The 15,965-nt window shown below is 40.2% G+C and overlaps 1 protein-coding gene across 1 annotated transcript in view; it reads right to left on the bottom strand.

The window, feature by feature from the left end:
- The window catches only part of MSR1 (macrophage scavenger receptor 1), a 64,541-nt gene that overhangs the window by 41,427 nt on the left and 7,149 nt on the right, over window positions 1-15,965 (bottom strand). The window contains exons 4-5 of the mRNA XM_073608231.1: window positions 12,159-12,505; window positions 7,475-7,661 (exon numbers count right to left, since the gene is read on the bottom strand). Of these exons, the coding sequence (XP_073464332.1) occupies window positions 7,475-7,661; window positions 12,159-12,505 (534 nt within the window). The remainder of the gene's footprint in view (window positions 1-7,474; window positions 7,662-12,158; window positions 12,506-15,965) is intronic.

Genomic DNA, 15,965 nt, shown 5'->3' with positions numbered 1-15,965 from the left:
TTGTATCGAAGTCTGAGATAAATCTCCAAATGCTGGATATCAAGATGGCAGCAGTGTGATGCATCCAGCTCGGGAGCTGAGAAGGCGGAACAAAACAAAGGCCACAATAGGGGAACATCCGGAGGATCAGCACGGTCTGGATAGGGGTATTTCTCACTGCGGTCTCCACTTAGCCCCTTAAAATTGTGTCTGGAAAATGTCGAAGTCTGAGATAAATCGCCAAACGCAGGATATCAAGATGGCAGCAGTGTGATGCATCCAGCTCGGGAGCTGAGGAGGCGGAACAAAACAAAGGCAGTAGTGACCGCAGTGAGAAATACCCCTATCCAGACCGTGCTGATCCTCCGGATGTTCCCCTATTGTGGCCTTTGTTTTGTTCCGCCTCCTCAGCTCCCGAGCTGGATGCATCACACTGCTGCCATCTTGATATCCAGCGTTTGGCGATTTATCTCAGACTTCGACATTTTCCAGACACAATTTTAAGGGGCTAAGTGGAGACCGCAGTGAGAAATACCTCTATCCAGACCGTGCTGATCCTCCGGATGTTCCCCTATTGTGGCCTTTGTTTTGTTCCGCCTCCTCAGCTCCCGAGCTGGATGCATAACACTGCTGCCATCTTGATATCCAGCGTTTGGCGATTTATCTCAGACTTCGATACAACATTCATGCATCTGCCCCTGAAGAAGCGAGCAGGGTCTCGCAAAATGCATAGGGCTTTATTGATGCTTGTTTTATGCCGGTACATGCTGGGTATTATTGATGTCTGCATTATGTTCACATACTTCCCTGTCCACATGTATGTACATTTTATCATCTTATTTTGTATGTGTATTTACTGACCCAGCAACTTTCAAGTTTTATTGTTGCTCATTGATGTATAACATTTGTAATAAATCTTTGTATATTTACGTTCATCTGTGTTGTGTACATTGGCTATTATGCCTGGTAACTCACAATCATTGTTATTACTGCTCCGTTACATAACGTTTTGAAATGAATAAATTGATTTTGTCTCAGTGTTCGCTGTGGACATTGGCTAAACCTCTCTCACCTCATCTAAAGTCCCAGGGCTATTTTTCTTGTTTTTTTGTGCACTATTAGGGATGGAGGTGTCAGAGGGGTCACACCAGACCTTAATCTTCCTTTTTTTGACATGTTTAAAACAATTTTTTTTTGCTAGAAAATTACTTAGAACCCCCAAACATTATATATTTTTTTTCTAACAAGAAGCGAGCAGGGTCTCGCGAAATGCATAGGGCTTTATTGATGCTTGTTTTATGTCGGTACATGCTGGGTATTATTGATGTCTGCATTATGTTCACATACTTCCCTGTCCACATGTATGTACATTTTATCATCTTATTTTGTATGTGTATTTACTGACCCAGCAACTTTCAAGTTTTATTGTTGCTCATTGATGTATAACATTTGTAATAAATCTTTGTATATTTACGTTCATCTGTGTTGTGTACATTGGCTATTATGCCTGGTAACTCACAATCATTGTTGTTACTGCTCCGTTACATAACGTTTTGAAATGAATAAATTGATTTTGTCTCAGTGTTCGCTGTGGACATTGGCTAAACCTCTCTCACCTCATCTAAAGTCCCAGGGCTATTTTTCTTGTTTTTTTGTGCACTATTAGGGATGGAGGTGTCAGAGGGGTCACACCAGACCTTAATCTTCCTTTTTTTGACATGTTTAAAACAGTTTTTTTTTGCTAGAAAATTACTTAGAACCCCCAAACATTATATATTTTTTTTCTAACACCCTAGAGAATAAAATGGCGGTCATTGAAATACTTTTTTTTGCACCGTATTTGCGCAGCGGTCTTATAAGCGCAATTTTTTTGGAAAAAATTCACTTTTTTGAATAAAACAATAAGACAACAGTAAAGTTAGCCCAATTTTTTTTACACCAAGTAAATTCATACCCAACATGTCACGCTTCAAAATTGCGCCCGCTCGTGGAATGGCGTCAAACTTTTACCCTTAAAAATCTCCATAGGTGACGTTTAAAAAATTCTACAGGTTGCATGTTTTGTGCTACAGAGGAGGTGCTACAGAGGAGGTCTAGGGCTAGAATTATTGCTCTCGCTCTACCGGTCGTGGCGATAGCTCACATGTGTGGTTTGACCATATGCGGGCGCTACTCACGTATGCGTTCACTTCTGCGTGCGAGCTCGTCGGGACAGGGAGCTTTAAAAAAATTTTTTTTAATTTTCTTATTCATTTTACTTTATTATATTTATTTTTGCACTGTTTTTTTTAAAAAAAAAATTGGATCACTTTTATTCCTATTACAAGGAATGTAAACACCCCTTGTAATAGAAAAAAGCATGACAGGTCCTCTTAAATATGAAATCTGGGGTCAAAAAGTCCTCAGATCTCATATTTGGACTAAAATGCACGGGAGAGTGGCGGGAGGGGGGGTGGCACCTCTCCCGCCGCCGATAACGGTGATCTCGCGGCGAACCCGCCACAGAGACCACCATTATCGTACACAGAACCGGCTCCTGTAAATATGGATACCTCGGTTGTGGCAGCAGCTGCTGCCGTTACCGAGATATCCATCTTCAAAGTGCCGACGTATATGTACAAGAGCCGGTTGGTAAGTGGTTAATACAAGAAAGGACTTTGCTCACTTTGGAAACCGCAGCTTGGAATTGCATGCTATTATTGAGCTTAGGATCTACCAAAACCCCCAGATCCTTCTCCGCTATGGATTCCCCTAGTTGTACTCCCCCTAGTATGTATGATGCATGCATAATCTTAGCCAAGTGCATAACTTTACATTTATGAACATTAAACCTAATTTGCCACTTTTTTGCCCAATTAGACATTAGTGCATTGAGGTCAGCTTGTAAATTAGAGACATCCTGTAAGGACGTAATTCCACTGCGTAGTATGGTGTCATCTGTAAAGACAGAAATAATACTTTTAATTCCAGACCCTATATCATTTATACAGGTATTAAATAGTAAGGGTCCCAACACTGAACCATGGGGTACACCACTGAGAACTTTAGACCATTCGGAGTAAGAAGCACTAACCACTACTCTCTGAATTCGTTTTTTTTTAACCAGTTTTCTATCCATTTACAAATTGATCTTTCCAAGCCTGTAGACTTTACCTTACACATTAGTCGTGTGTGGGGAACTGTGTCAGTTTTGCAAAATCCAAGTATACCATGTCCACAGACACCCCTCTGTCCAAGGTTTTACTTACCTCTTCATAAGAAATCAGGTTCGTTTGACAACTTCTTTCTTTCATGAAACCATGCTACCCATTTCTTAAAATATTTTTTTCCAGCAAGAACTCGTCTATGTGGTCTTTTATTAAACTCTCCAGTATCTTCCCGACTATAGAAGTTAAACTAATGCTATGTACACACGATAGGATTTTCCAACATCAAAACCATGGATTTTTTCCTTCGGATGTTGGCTCAAACTTGTCTTGCATACACACGGTCACACAAATGTTGTTGGAAATTCCGATCGTCAAGAACGTGGTGACGTACAACACATACGACGAGCCAAGAAAAATGAAGTTCAATAGCCAGTGAAGCACTTCTGCTTGATTCCAAGCATGCGTGAACTTTTGTGCATTGAAATTGTGTACACACGCTCAGAATTTCCGACAACAAGTCTTCTTGTCGGAAAATTTGAGAACCTGCCCCCAAACAGTTGTTGTCGGAAATTCCGACCGCAAATGTCCGATGGAGCATACACATGGTCAGAATTTCCAACAACAAGCTCACATCCAACGTTTGTTGTCAGAAAATCCTATCGTGTGTACGGCCCATAACAGGTCTATAGTTACTTGGTAAAGACTTTGATCCCTTTTTCAATATGGGCACCGCATTAGCCCCTACGCCAACCCAGTAGTACTACTTCAGTCATTATCGAGTCCCTAAAAATGTGTATGTGTGTAATGTGTACATTCTGTGATTGTTTATGAATATAATGCAGTGATGTGTGTATGTTTATAATATTAAAACCATGTGTTTGTGTGTAATGTGCAGATTGTGTGTATGTTTATGTATGTATTGCAAATTGTGTGTACTGTGCAGATTGTATGTTTACAGCATTTAGGTTGCATTCACACAGGTGATTGATTGCTGCTATTGATTTTCACAGCTGGGAATGGATAGATGCAGCCTCCTATCTTATACACTGCAATGACAGGCTGTCAGCAGCCATAGTTTTTTTGTGGTTGTTCACACAGTCAGAGAATAACTAAAGTGCATCCAGCTGTGATCACCACAACTAATCGCTGGTTGTGTGAGCTGTCACAATTAGCTGTGGCCGCTAATAGCCTGTCATTGCAGTGTAGGGCTATCTGATCCCAGCTGTCAGACCAGCTGCAGGAATCAATAGATTCCTGCTGCTGGGATTTGCACCATTGTTCAACACTCATGCAAATGCAGCTTTACGTATATATAATGCAGTGCTGTGTGTGTGGTAATGTACTGATTGTGTGCATGTTTGTGTGGTGGTGCAAATAATAAACAGTATATGCTTGTGTGTACATAATGTGATGTGTGTAAAATCCAGTCATTATTACAACAATTTTTTATTATTATACCTTAAAACCCCTTAGTGCAAATGTGATGAAAATTGTGATAATTACAATAAGTCCAGAAACAGATTTTCCTCTTAAATGTTTCTTTCCACTTTTTACCCCAAAAAAACTCCACTTTTTATGGTTCCTTTCATTAAAAGCATTCGCCCCCAAACTATCGACCGTGAGCAAGTTAGTTGCTGTAGATGAGCCTTTGCAATGAGAAGGCTTTTCTCATTGGAAGCTGCACATAGTGAGACATTATATGCAGAGAGGCAGTGGAGGGTGTCGGTAGCTGGAATACAAAGTGTTATAGTACCTAGCAATATAAATGGCAATACTGGGTAGAGAAATCTCCTTCCGGATGGTTCCCCACTGTCACAGGGCACCATTCCTACCACTCAAGGAAGACCAGAACATTTTTTACTCCCACTGATACCAGAGTATTTTCTACTCTCACCGATCACTGACACCAAGGCATTTATTACTCCCACTGACCACTGACATTGGGGCCTTTTTTTATTCCCACTGACCACTAACACTGGGGAATTTCTTACTCCCACTGATGCTGGAGCATGTTTTTCTCCCACTGATGCTGGAGCATATTTTATTGCTGTTGACCACTCATGCATGGGCATTTTTTACTCCCATGGACCACTGACATAGAGGCATGTTTTACCTCCATTGAACACTGATGCAAAAACATTTATTACTCCCTCTGATCATCAATGCATGGCATTATTTTACTGTCACTGACAACAGTTGATCCTCCAAGCAGTGTGACAGACAGTAAACTGAATTTTTGTTTTGAAAGTTTAGGGATCCACCGTCTTCTCCACAAAATATATGCAAATAATAAAGAGAAAATATATGCAAGTAGCGTTCAGTAACAATCAATTTTACTTGCTTTAAACTATTCAGTAAATAAGCACTACACATTCCTTTTGTTTCTTAATCCCTCCACCTTCTAAACTCACATGCTTTTTAATTCGTCCTGTGCATTGTATATGTGTTCCTTCGCAAAATTTTCACCACGTCTGTTTTCCTCTAATTACTCTTCATTCTCTCCTATCCTCTCTCATTAAATAAAGCTCCTATAGCGTAGTATTCCAAATAATAAGATACAGTATAGTATTCAATTAATTCAAAACATCTGTTTACCGGTTAGGTGATTTACATTAGAAAGGGGAAAAAGAAGCAGAGTATTTTGTATGCTATGAAGTGAGTCCTGTCAAAGAGTCTGCAATATTCCAGCCAAGAACACCCTGATTTGATTTTTGCCTAGGGTCCCAAAGGCTGCATTCACATTACAGCATTTTGAATTGCGGGCAGATTTCCAGCGAATTTAACAGCACTGAGGTGTGAATGACAAAACGCGGGACTCGTATTCGAGATGCCATTCATTTGAACTACACCTCAAATCGCGATGTGGGTCTGCCACGATTGTCGCATGATAAATTGTGCTCCAATTATGGCAACCCGCAAGTAGCTTCTAAACTATTTTTGGGCGACATGTGTTCCGCAATACGGGTTGCCGCAATTGCAGCACGTTTTAGCGCTCGAGAATTGCGGCAGACCCGCGCCGCTATTGGAGGTGTCATTCAAATGAATGGCATCTCCAATGCAAGTGCCGCATTGTCATTCACACCTCGATGCTGTCAAATAGCGGGCGGATCTGCGATGTAGTGGGAATACCGCCTAACCACCACTGCTCAAAATATACTTACACATTTTACCATACTTACCTTACGCTGTGCTTCAGCAGTGACTTGTCGCCACACTGCCACCCACCACTGCTATCACCACTGTTCCTCTTTAGCCATTGGTCAGCTACTGGTCATACAACTCCTTCAAAAGCGCACTGGGTTATGTCATTCACACCACTCAGGTCTGTTCTCGGCGCCTTACAAATGCCAAGAATGAGTCAGAGCTGTAGACAGTAAAAGTTGCATGTCTCCTTTGCCAGTAATCTCTAACTTATTGTAATTTTTTTTTGTGGGACTTTTGCTCCACTTTAAGGCTTCATTCACACTGGCTTAAAAATTGCTTCTTCTACAGGAGTTTTGTGTTTTGCCTGTAGAAGCAGCTCAATGCTATCCTATGTGTTCATGTACATTAGGACGATTACAGGCATATTTCAGGCTCAACATTTAGAGGCAGGAAAAAAAAAACTTCTGGTTTGCATTTCTGATTGGAGCTTTCTGGCAGAAAAAACACAAAACTCTCCTAAACTCATCTAAACTCTGTACAAAAAATGTTTTATATGAGCATTTATTCTACCAAGAGAAGTAGCATTTTTTAAAAGTGCATGGAGCCTAACCAATTCCTTAAAGTATAGGTAAAACTCAACAATTAACTTCTCTTACTTGTTCCCTTTTGGTTTATTAAATATACCATTGAAAGAATGTTGTTGTATCTGTTCAACAAGTGCAAAAGATACCTGTTTATCTTGCTAAAAATCAAGTGAGCTAATAACTCCCTATGCTCTCTGCCTCAGCTGACTTTTCTCAGTTAGTAGTGTCATCATGCCTGCCCAGTTTTCTCAGTGGAATACAGAAAAAAACTTCCGTTCTAGATGACAATGCTGCTCCTCCATAGATATCATACAGTAGATAAGCATTGCCACCCTAGGACAGGAAGTGTGCTACTGGCAGGATCACCAGGTGGAAAGAAAGGAGAAATATTCCATAAAAAATAACTAATGCAACCACAGCATGTAAGGACTGGAAAATTGTTACATATACAATTTAATCTGGGGTTGATATACACTTTAATTAACTCCTAGCCCTAATAGTTCACAACTATAGGTGATATGAGGAAGTTTTTTTTTTTTTTTTTTTACACAGTGCTTATAGCCTGAGTTTAATAAATGGACAGTGCTGTAAATAAATTAAACTTGTAAATGTATTTACCTTGAATTATTGTTAGGTTTTTCAGTGTAAGCGAATGCTCCCAGTCTTTTAACTGAAGATCATTGGTAATCTGATTCAGTGTTTTCACTTCCTCTTTCATTTCTTGTTGCATTGTCATATACTGCTGTTTTACAATGTTGATATCTGATGATGCATTCTGAAAGTATGTATACTGTTGACCAATTTCCTTTAGGAAGAATTAATAAAGGAATTTTAAAAGTTGTTTTTAAAGTTGTGGGTTTTGTTTTTTGTTTTTGTAGTGGTGATACAAGTTTTACCCATTTCTTACCCTTTTTTTCAAAGGGTCAGTAAGTGGGTGAAAATCTTCCCCACAAAGCTTTAATCTACCCCCACATTTAAAAAGAGAACACTTTGGCTGAAGTTGTATGTTAGTATAATAAAATAATGTTAAAGTGATTGTAAACCCTCAACTTATAAAAAAAAAAAAATATTCAGTTTAAAACGGAAATAAAAGGCAAAACACTTTAGTATTGATATAGAAAACATTATAAATACTTTTTTTCCCCTTTCTTATACAGTGGGGACGGAAAGTATTCAGACTCCCTTAAATTTTTCACTCTTATATATTATAACTATATATATTATATATTATATTGCAACCATTTGCTAAAATCATTTAAGTTCATTTTTTTTCCTCATCATTAATGTACACACAGCACCCCATATTGACAGAAAAACACAGAATTGTTGACATTTTTTCAGATTTATTAAAAAAGAAAAATTGAAATATCACATGGTCCTAAGTATTCAGACCCTTTGCTCAGTATTTAGTAGAAGTACCCTTTTGATCTAATACAGCCATGAGTCTTTTTGGGAAAGATGCAACAAGTTTTTCACACCTGGATTTGGGGATCCTCTGCCATTCCTCCTTGCAGATCCTCTCTAGTTCTGTCAGGTTGGATGGTAAACGTTAGTGGACAGCTATTTTTAGGTCTCTCCAGAGATGCTCAATTGGGTTTAAGTCAGGGCTCTGGCTGGGCCATTCAAGAACAGTCACTGAGTTGTTGTGATGCCACTCCTTCGTTATTTTAGCTGTGTGCTTAGGGTCATTGTCTTGTTGGAAGGTAAACCTTCGGCCCAGTCTGAGGTCCTGAATACTCTGGAGAAGGTTTTCGTCCAGGATATCCCTGTACTTGGCTGCATTCATCTTTCCCTCGATTGCAACCAGTCGTCCTGTCCCTGCAGCTGAAAAACACCCCCACAGCATGATGCTGCCACCACCATGCTTCACTGTTGGGACTGTATTGGACAGGTGATGAGCAGTGCCTGGTTTTCTCCACACATACCTCTTAGAATTAAGGCCAAAAAGTTCTATCTTGGTCTCATCAGACCAAAGAATCTTATTTCTCACCATCTTGGAGTCCTTTGGTTGTTTTTTAGCAAACTCCATGCGGGCTTTCCTGTGTTTTGCACTGAGGAGAGGCTTCTGTCGGGCCACTCTGCCATAAAGCCCCGACTGGTGGAGGGCTGCAGTGATGGTTGTCTTTCTACAACTTTCTCCCATCTCCCGACTGCATCTCTGGAGCTCAGCCACAGTAATCTCCTGGGTTCTTCTTTACCTCTCTCACCAAGGCTTTTCTCCCCCTATAGCTCAGTTTGGCTGGACGACCAGCTCTAGGAAAGGTTCTGGTCATCCCAAATGTCTTCCATTTAAGGATTATGGAGGCCACTGTGCTCTTAGAAACCTTAAGTGCAGCAGAAATTTTTTTGTAACCTTGGCCAGATCTGTGCCTTGCCACAATTCTGTCTCTTAGCTCTTCAGGCAGTTCCTTTGACCTCATGATTCTCACTTGCTCTGACATGCACTGTGAGCTGTAAGGTCTTATATAGACAGGTGTGTGGCTTTCCTAATCAAGTCCAATCACTATAATCAAACACAGCTGGACTCAAATGAAGGTGTAGAACCATCTCAAGGATGATCAGAAGAAATGGACAGCACCTGAGTTAAATATATGAGTGTCACAGCAAAGGGTCTGAATACTTAGAACCATGTGATATTTCATTTTTTCTTTTTTAATAAATCTGCAAAAATGTCAACAATTCTGTTTTTTTCAGTCTATATGGGGTGCTGTGTGTACATTAATGAAATAGCAAATGGCTGCAATATAACAAAGAGTAAAAAATTTATGGGGGTCTGAATACTTTCCATCCCCGCTGTAAGTGAGTACCTTCCCTCTGTTCTCAGCTGCATAAAAGTAGGTGGGAGGAGAAGCAGCAGTACACTAATCTTCCCAGTAAATGTCTGTGCAGGGGGGGGGGCATGTCAGGACAAGTCTGATCATTGGAGGCGAGCAGGCTGAGTTCTCAGCATAGCTAGAAAACTGATCAGTTTTTAACAGGAAAGCTGAGGGACTAGCAGGAATGCCAGGAATTTCACACGAAGGAAGCAATACAAAGTGAGCAGGATATCTTTACATACTGTAGATGGGATTGCTGAACAAATATGGTTACTGAAATGTAGTTCCATGCACTTCCCTTTAGATAATTAGCAAAATAACCTTATAATAAGAAAGGTGAAGCTACACACAATCAATCCATCCAGTAATAGAAGTGTAATAACCGGCTTCAGATAGCATCCTCCCATGCCATGGCCCTCTGACTTGTTTCACCCTCCCAAAGGCTTAGTCAGGTGAAACGCACCAAAGGGGTGAGGCATGGGAGTAGACTAGCTGAAGTCAGTTTTTATATTTCTATTACCAGGCAGTTTGTGTGCAGTTTCACCTTTATTACTGTAAGTTTGCGATATGGGGTCAGACCGGCCCTCTGGATGTCTGCACCTCACAGCAGTTGGAGTCACCAGGTGGATACACACAGTCACTTGGCCATGGTGGTACAGTTTCTTATGAGGTCACACTGAGCAAAATAACCTGTCATGAGCCATTCTGTTATAGCTGTAAAGCTACCAGTAGTTAGTCACATTTAACTGGGCATGTTACTTATGCAAGCAGTTTTCTTCAGTTATGTAATGTTAACATTATACTCACTATACATATACTCTACAATATAACATTAGAAACAAAGATGCTGCATTGATAAGCAGCAAATTATCTTAAACACTACAGAATAAGTCCTGTAGAATGTGACTAATTACTACCAGCTATACCATTAGCTGGATGAATGGGAACCTTCACAGTCGTCTAGCTGTGCATTCCAGACTATAGGTCCCATATCTATTGTTTATGGGGCCCAGCCATTTCCACAGAAGGCACTGAAGCTGGGAGTAAATAGGGGAGTGTTTCCTAGACACATCCATGTCTCCCAAGTTCCCCAATTAAAACAAGCTACATTTTGAAAAAACAAACAAAAAACGTATAGACTATTGGGAGACTTAGAATACAGCAAAGGTGTATATGCAGAAGAGAACATAAGAATGCCTAAATAATATTTTTGAAGGTATCTATTCCACAGAAAGCTGGTGTTACATATTAATTTACAAAACACGTGCTATAGTAGTGTAAGCATATATGGCAAAATCAGATATCAATCCAGCTGCCTGAAGGTTATATCAAATGCTATATATTTTCCTAAAAGTATATTTTAAACAGTTGGAATAGAGCATTTTACTGTTTTAGCTTCATACAAGCCTTAATAAGGGAACTATGTTATCCTGAAAGCTTGCTGATTTCATAACATAAGTTAACCAATAAAGGGTGGAACTTTAACTCCAAACTTTCAGCAAGTTTTTCATTTTAAACATAGTTTCACCACTTACACCCCTTATTGCAGCTGTCAGGTTGGTGACTAATGGTGAAATCTGACATGGTGGTTCCTCCAGAAGTATACTGTAATAATCTGGAAATACATGCTATAATTTCAAGGACCACTAATCCTAAAATAGAAAGTTCAATTTTGTGTCAGTCTTGCTATTAACATTTACAATTTTTGCAAGTAAATGCATCCATGGATGTTAATAAAGTTGAATTGTAAAAGCACCCATAAATTTTTATAAAATTGGATTTTTGACATTTACAGATCAATTAAGTCATATTTAAGCACATTACGCTATATTTTAAGCACAATAAGGGCTGGTAATTTTCTAATATGGATGGCTTTGAAAATGTTGCTTTCCACTATATAACATTAATGCTGAAGAACTCAGAGATGTTGGAAGTAAGTGTAATGAGCAAATTTGACCAAAACCCACTTGATTCATCCTCTAGGTATGCCTAGGTGAAAAATGGTTTGCTGTTCATTATTAATATACCTCTAGTGGTTATATTTACAGTATAGCAGAGAGTGAGTACAGTATCCTGGCCAGTTCTTAAAGGCAATGTTCTGATGCTTTTGGGTAAGGTTGGAGCTTGCCCCTAATCCCAACCCCCAGACTCATTCCTACTGGCTCACCACTATGATGAGTAGCCTCTCTGGCCATTATGCATGTACAAAAGGTCGGTAGAGTAAGGCAAGCTTTGCCTGTTAAAACAAGCTGATATTCAGCCCATGAAAGGAAGAGTTGAGAGGCTGTTGAAGTTATGTGTGGGTAGGTGTGCACATTATAACAGTAGCAGCTTTTCATTTAAACTCTTGAAAGAGGGAACTCATTTTAGGTTTTCCAAAATGAATATTTGAATAATTCCTGATAATTCACATGTGTATTCTTGATATAATTCTGTTTTCTGTTTTTTTTCTTAAACATTTGAAACTAGCCTTCATATGCTCTTACCTCCTTCAGAATGTGAACCTTTTCAGAAAATGTCATGTTTATATAATCCATTTTCATGTCGCTGTCATCCAGTGCAGTGGTTAACTGTCCTAGTGTTTTTTGTATGTCCTGCATGCATTTGTCCTTTTCCTGACTCTGTGATATGCTCTCATTTAATATTTTACTTAGAGATTGCAGTTTTGCTGAGTTCAGTGAAACTTGTGATTTACAGTCAGAGAGGTTTTGTATAAGCTGGCTCAAAATAATGGAGTAATCATGGAGGCTTCCTGTTTCTGATTCTTTGCCATCTTCTCCTTCATGCTTTTCCTCGCAAATGTGTTTGTATTTTTCAAACTGGGAGATCTGACCTTCAAAAGAGATTAGAAAGTAATACATAATTTATAAATTTCACATGTACTTCCAGTCGCAGATTTATTTGTCCAGAAACTGGTTATTAAGAAAGATTCCAAAAAGCCAGTGACAGGAACAAGATAGCTAAATGAACTTTGTTTGAATCAGAGATGGGTTTCAGTTATTATTTTTAGAACAGAGTGGTCTTATATTCATTGCCACCTGACACAGAACTTAAAATGCTGAAAACTACATCTTGGTGTTAAAGGTGATCGTTGGGCAAAAATGTATTACAGAAAATACCTTCTTTATCTGTGCATTATGAAGGTACCGTATATAATCGAGTATAAGTCGAGATTTTCAGCCCTTTTTGTTGGGCTGAATGTGCCCCCCTCGACTTATACTCGAGTCACCGCCGTCTGCCTACATGATCAGCGTGTCATGCAGGCAGACGGCGGCCAGCGTGTGATATTACCATTCGGCGGCCATTCACTGTTCAAAAGCCGCACCTCCTCCTCGTCTGTGATAGGCAGAAAACTCCATTTCCCAGCAGTCAGTGCACAGCCTATCATGGACATTCTCTCATTCTCGTCCGTGGTATGAGGATGAGAGAATGTCCATGATAGGCTGTGCACTGACTGCTGGGAAATGGAGTTTTCTGCCTATCACAGACGAGGAGGAGGCGCGGCTTTTGAACAGTAGAATGGCCGAATTGTATTATGGCACGCTGATCGGTGAAGAGCGGCACACGGAGGATGGAGATCGCCACACAGAGGCATGCACAGGACACAGGTAGGATGCACACATACACAGGGACACATGCACAGGACACAGGTAGGTGACACATGCACAGGACACATGCACACATACACAGGGACACATGCACAGGACACAGGTAGGTGACACATGCACAGGGACACATGCACAGGGACACATGCACAGGGACACATGCACAGGACACATGCACACATACACAGGGACACATGCACAGGACACATGCACACATACACAGGGACACATGCACAGGACACATGCACACATACACAGGGACACATGCACAGGACACATGCACACATACACAGGGACACATGCACAGGGACACATGCACAGGACACATGCACACATGCACACATACACAGGGACACATACACAGAGACACATGCACAGGACACATGCACACATGCACACATACACAGGGACACATACACAGAGACACATGCACAGGACACAGGGAGGTATACAGCTGCAGATGGGCATTGTTGACCCTCTTTTTCCACTTACAGTAGCTGCTGCATTTCTCACCCTCGTCTTATACTCGGGTCAATAAGTTTCTCCCAGTTTTTTGTGGTAAATTAGGGCCTTGAGTTATGCTCGGATCGACTTATACTCGAGTATATACGGTAGTCGGTGGACTGGCTTTTAGGAGACATAAACCTTCCTTCTACTTATAAAGCATTGCACAGCAAACTGGGCAAGGAGAGCTGAGGTAAACCCTGTCAACGCTGTCAAAATCTACAACCTGGATTTTTCTAAAGGACTACAGGGTGGTGATTTGAATGGTCATACTACACATAGGTAGATAACAGAGCTGACTGGTCTGGTCAATGTGGGCTGGCCACTATAAGAATATAAAAAGTTATTAAGAAGTTCCACTTCAAAATGGACACTGGACATTAAAATATTTACTGTTTTTTTATTTATATTTGTAGCAATCAGTAAATATGCTTTAAAACAAGCCTCACTGTAGCTGTGGAGTAGAGAAATGAATCAACAAAGTTCACAGCAAAAGCTCTGTAGTCCTCCTTTCAACAGCTAGGTTCACAAGCTCTACCAGTAACTAATGGGGATGAGCTTTGGGTTCTGGTTGTATATGAATTTGTCCCAAACTCAGCCTGTTCTGCCAACATGCACACAAACTGGCCAAACCTCCTGCTGGAGCAGCTGGAACTCTGGCATATAGAGGTGGTATTTCCCCTTGTTACTAATTGAAAAAAAAATAGGCAGTAAATTAAAAGAGATCAGTGACACCATTCTGCGATTTAGATGCACATCAGTCATGATGGTTGATGCCTGATGATGTAGATCTGACACAGGAGTAACAGTGGGTTAACATTTTGCAATGTGCTGGGTCTTTCATGTTGGCGCCATGTACTGTACTTTGTTATGACTGATGTGACTCTACTTCAATAGAAAAAATGATTGATAGCTAATTTACACCTGGTAAATTAAGGACTCTTTTGTGGCACCCCGCTTCACATAGAAGCTAGGATGCCGATATAGCAATCCATACACCACAATAAACAGCCCCAGAGTGAGTATCCATCATAAATCTAGCAATGGTATTGCCTGAAATGGCAAGCATTCATTGGTCAGCATGACCATGTGACCACGATGTCCAGTGAGGAGCACTCAAATTTAGATACCAAATACATAAAGCCTTAAAAGTGTGTAGTTCAATGAAATGGCAAAAAACTACAGTCCATAAAACTGTCCATGGGCATTTAGAGTTAACAGTAAATGATGTCCCTAGAATTAATGTTCTCACTATAATGTGTGCAAATGGCTTTGACATTTTTTGGGGGCTCAAGTGATGTCATTGACCAAATATGGTCATGTCCATATTTGGTCAAAGACATCACTCGAGAGACCATGACCCTTTGTTTATAACAGCTGTCATTCGGCAGAAGTAAAGAGTCAGGAACCGACATGGGTCTTTTTCTTTCAGCGGGGCGGCTTGCAGCAGGAATCGTGACTGACATGGATTAGATGTTTACCAGTGGATTACACTGTGAGACTGTTTCTGCTTTTATTTTCCTAAATGGCTTGTTTTTCTTTATACTTTACAATTTGTTAGTGAATAAGTAGGGGTACTATGTACCCCTTACGCTGGCCATACACCAGTAGAAAATTCGTATGGAAATTCTCAGTAGATGACTTGACAAATGTCATTTGAAAGTACTTAAACATTTAATTTGCTTTTAACGTTCGATTTTGAAATCTTTAATCATTAAAATAGATATGGGTCTGGGTGCCCCCTATTGTGTTAAAGGTTGCTTCCAAATTCCTACAAGCTCTCACCTGCAGATCACCACAAATGCCTGGCTAGGGTTGTTTGAAAGAGATCCTTGTCCTCATCAACATGGCATCCTTGTCCTCATCAACAAGGGCATCATGCTTTGCCGGGGGGGAGAACTCCATGCCACACTTTTTTTGGGGGGTCATCGATTAACATTTATATAGGGTCCTTAGCTAGAATATGCTTCTGCTATAGATGGAGAATGCCTGGCTACTCTGTTTACAAATAGGACCTAGCCAGCCTTTTAAACACACTTTTATCATTATCTTCACAGATATGGTCAGGGCATCGTCGAGGCTTTATGAAGGAATTTAGCATTGTAATGTTTCACTTTAAGTATTACTAAAATTTGTGCTCCACACCAAATGGAATTTTTTTACATGTCCCCCAAGGCAGTCTCC

The sequence above is a fragment of the Aquarana catesbeiana genome, linkage group LG01 (genome assembly GCF_042186555.1).
Source record: "Aquarana catesbeiana isolate 2022-GZ linkage group LG01, ASM4218655v1, whole genome shotgun sequence".
Classification (NCBI taxonomy): Eukaryota; Metazoa; Chordata; class Amphibia; order Anura; family Ranidae; genus Aquarana; species Aquarana catesbeiana.
The sequence above is the reverse complement of the archived record's forward strand: the minus strand, read 5'-3'. Positions and strand labels throughout refer to the sequence as shown.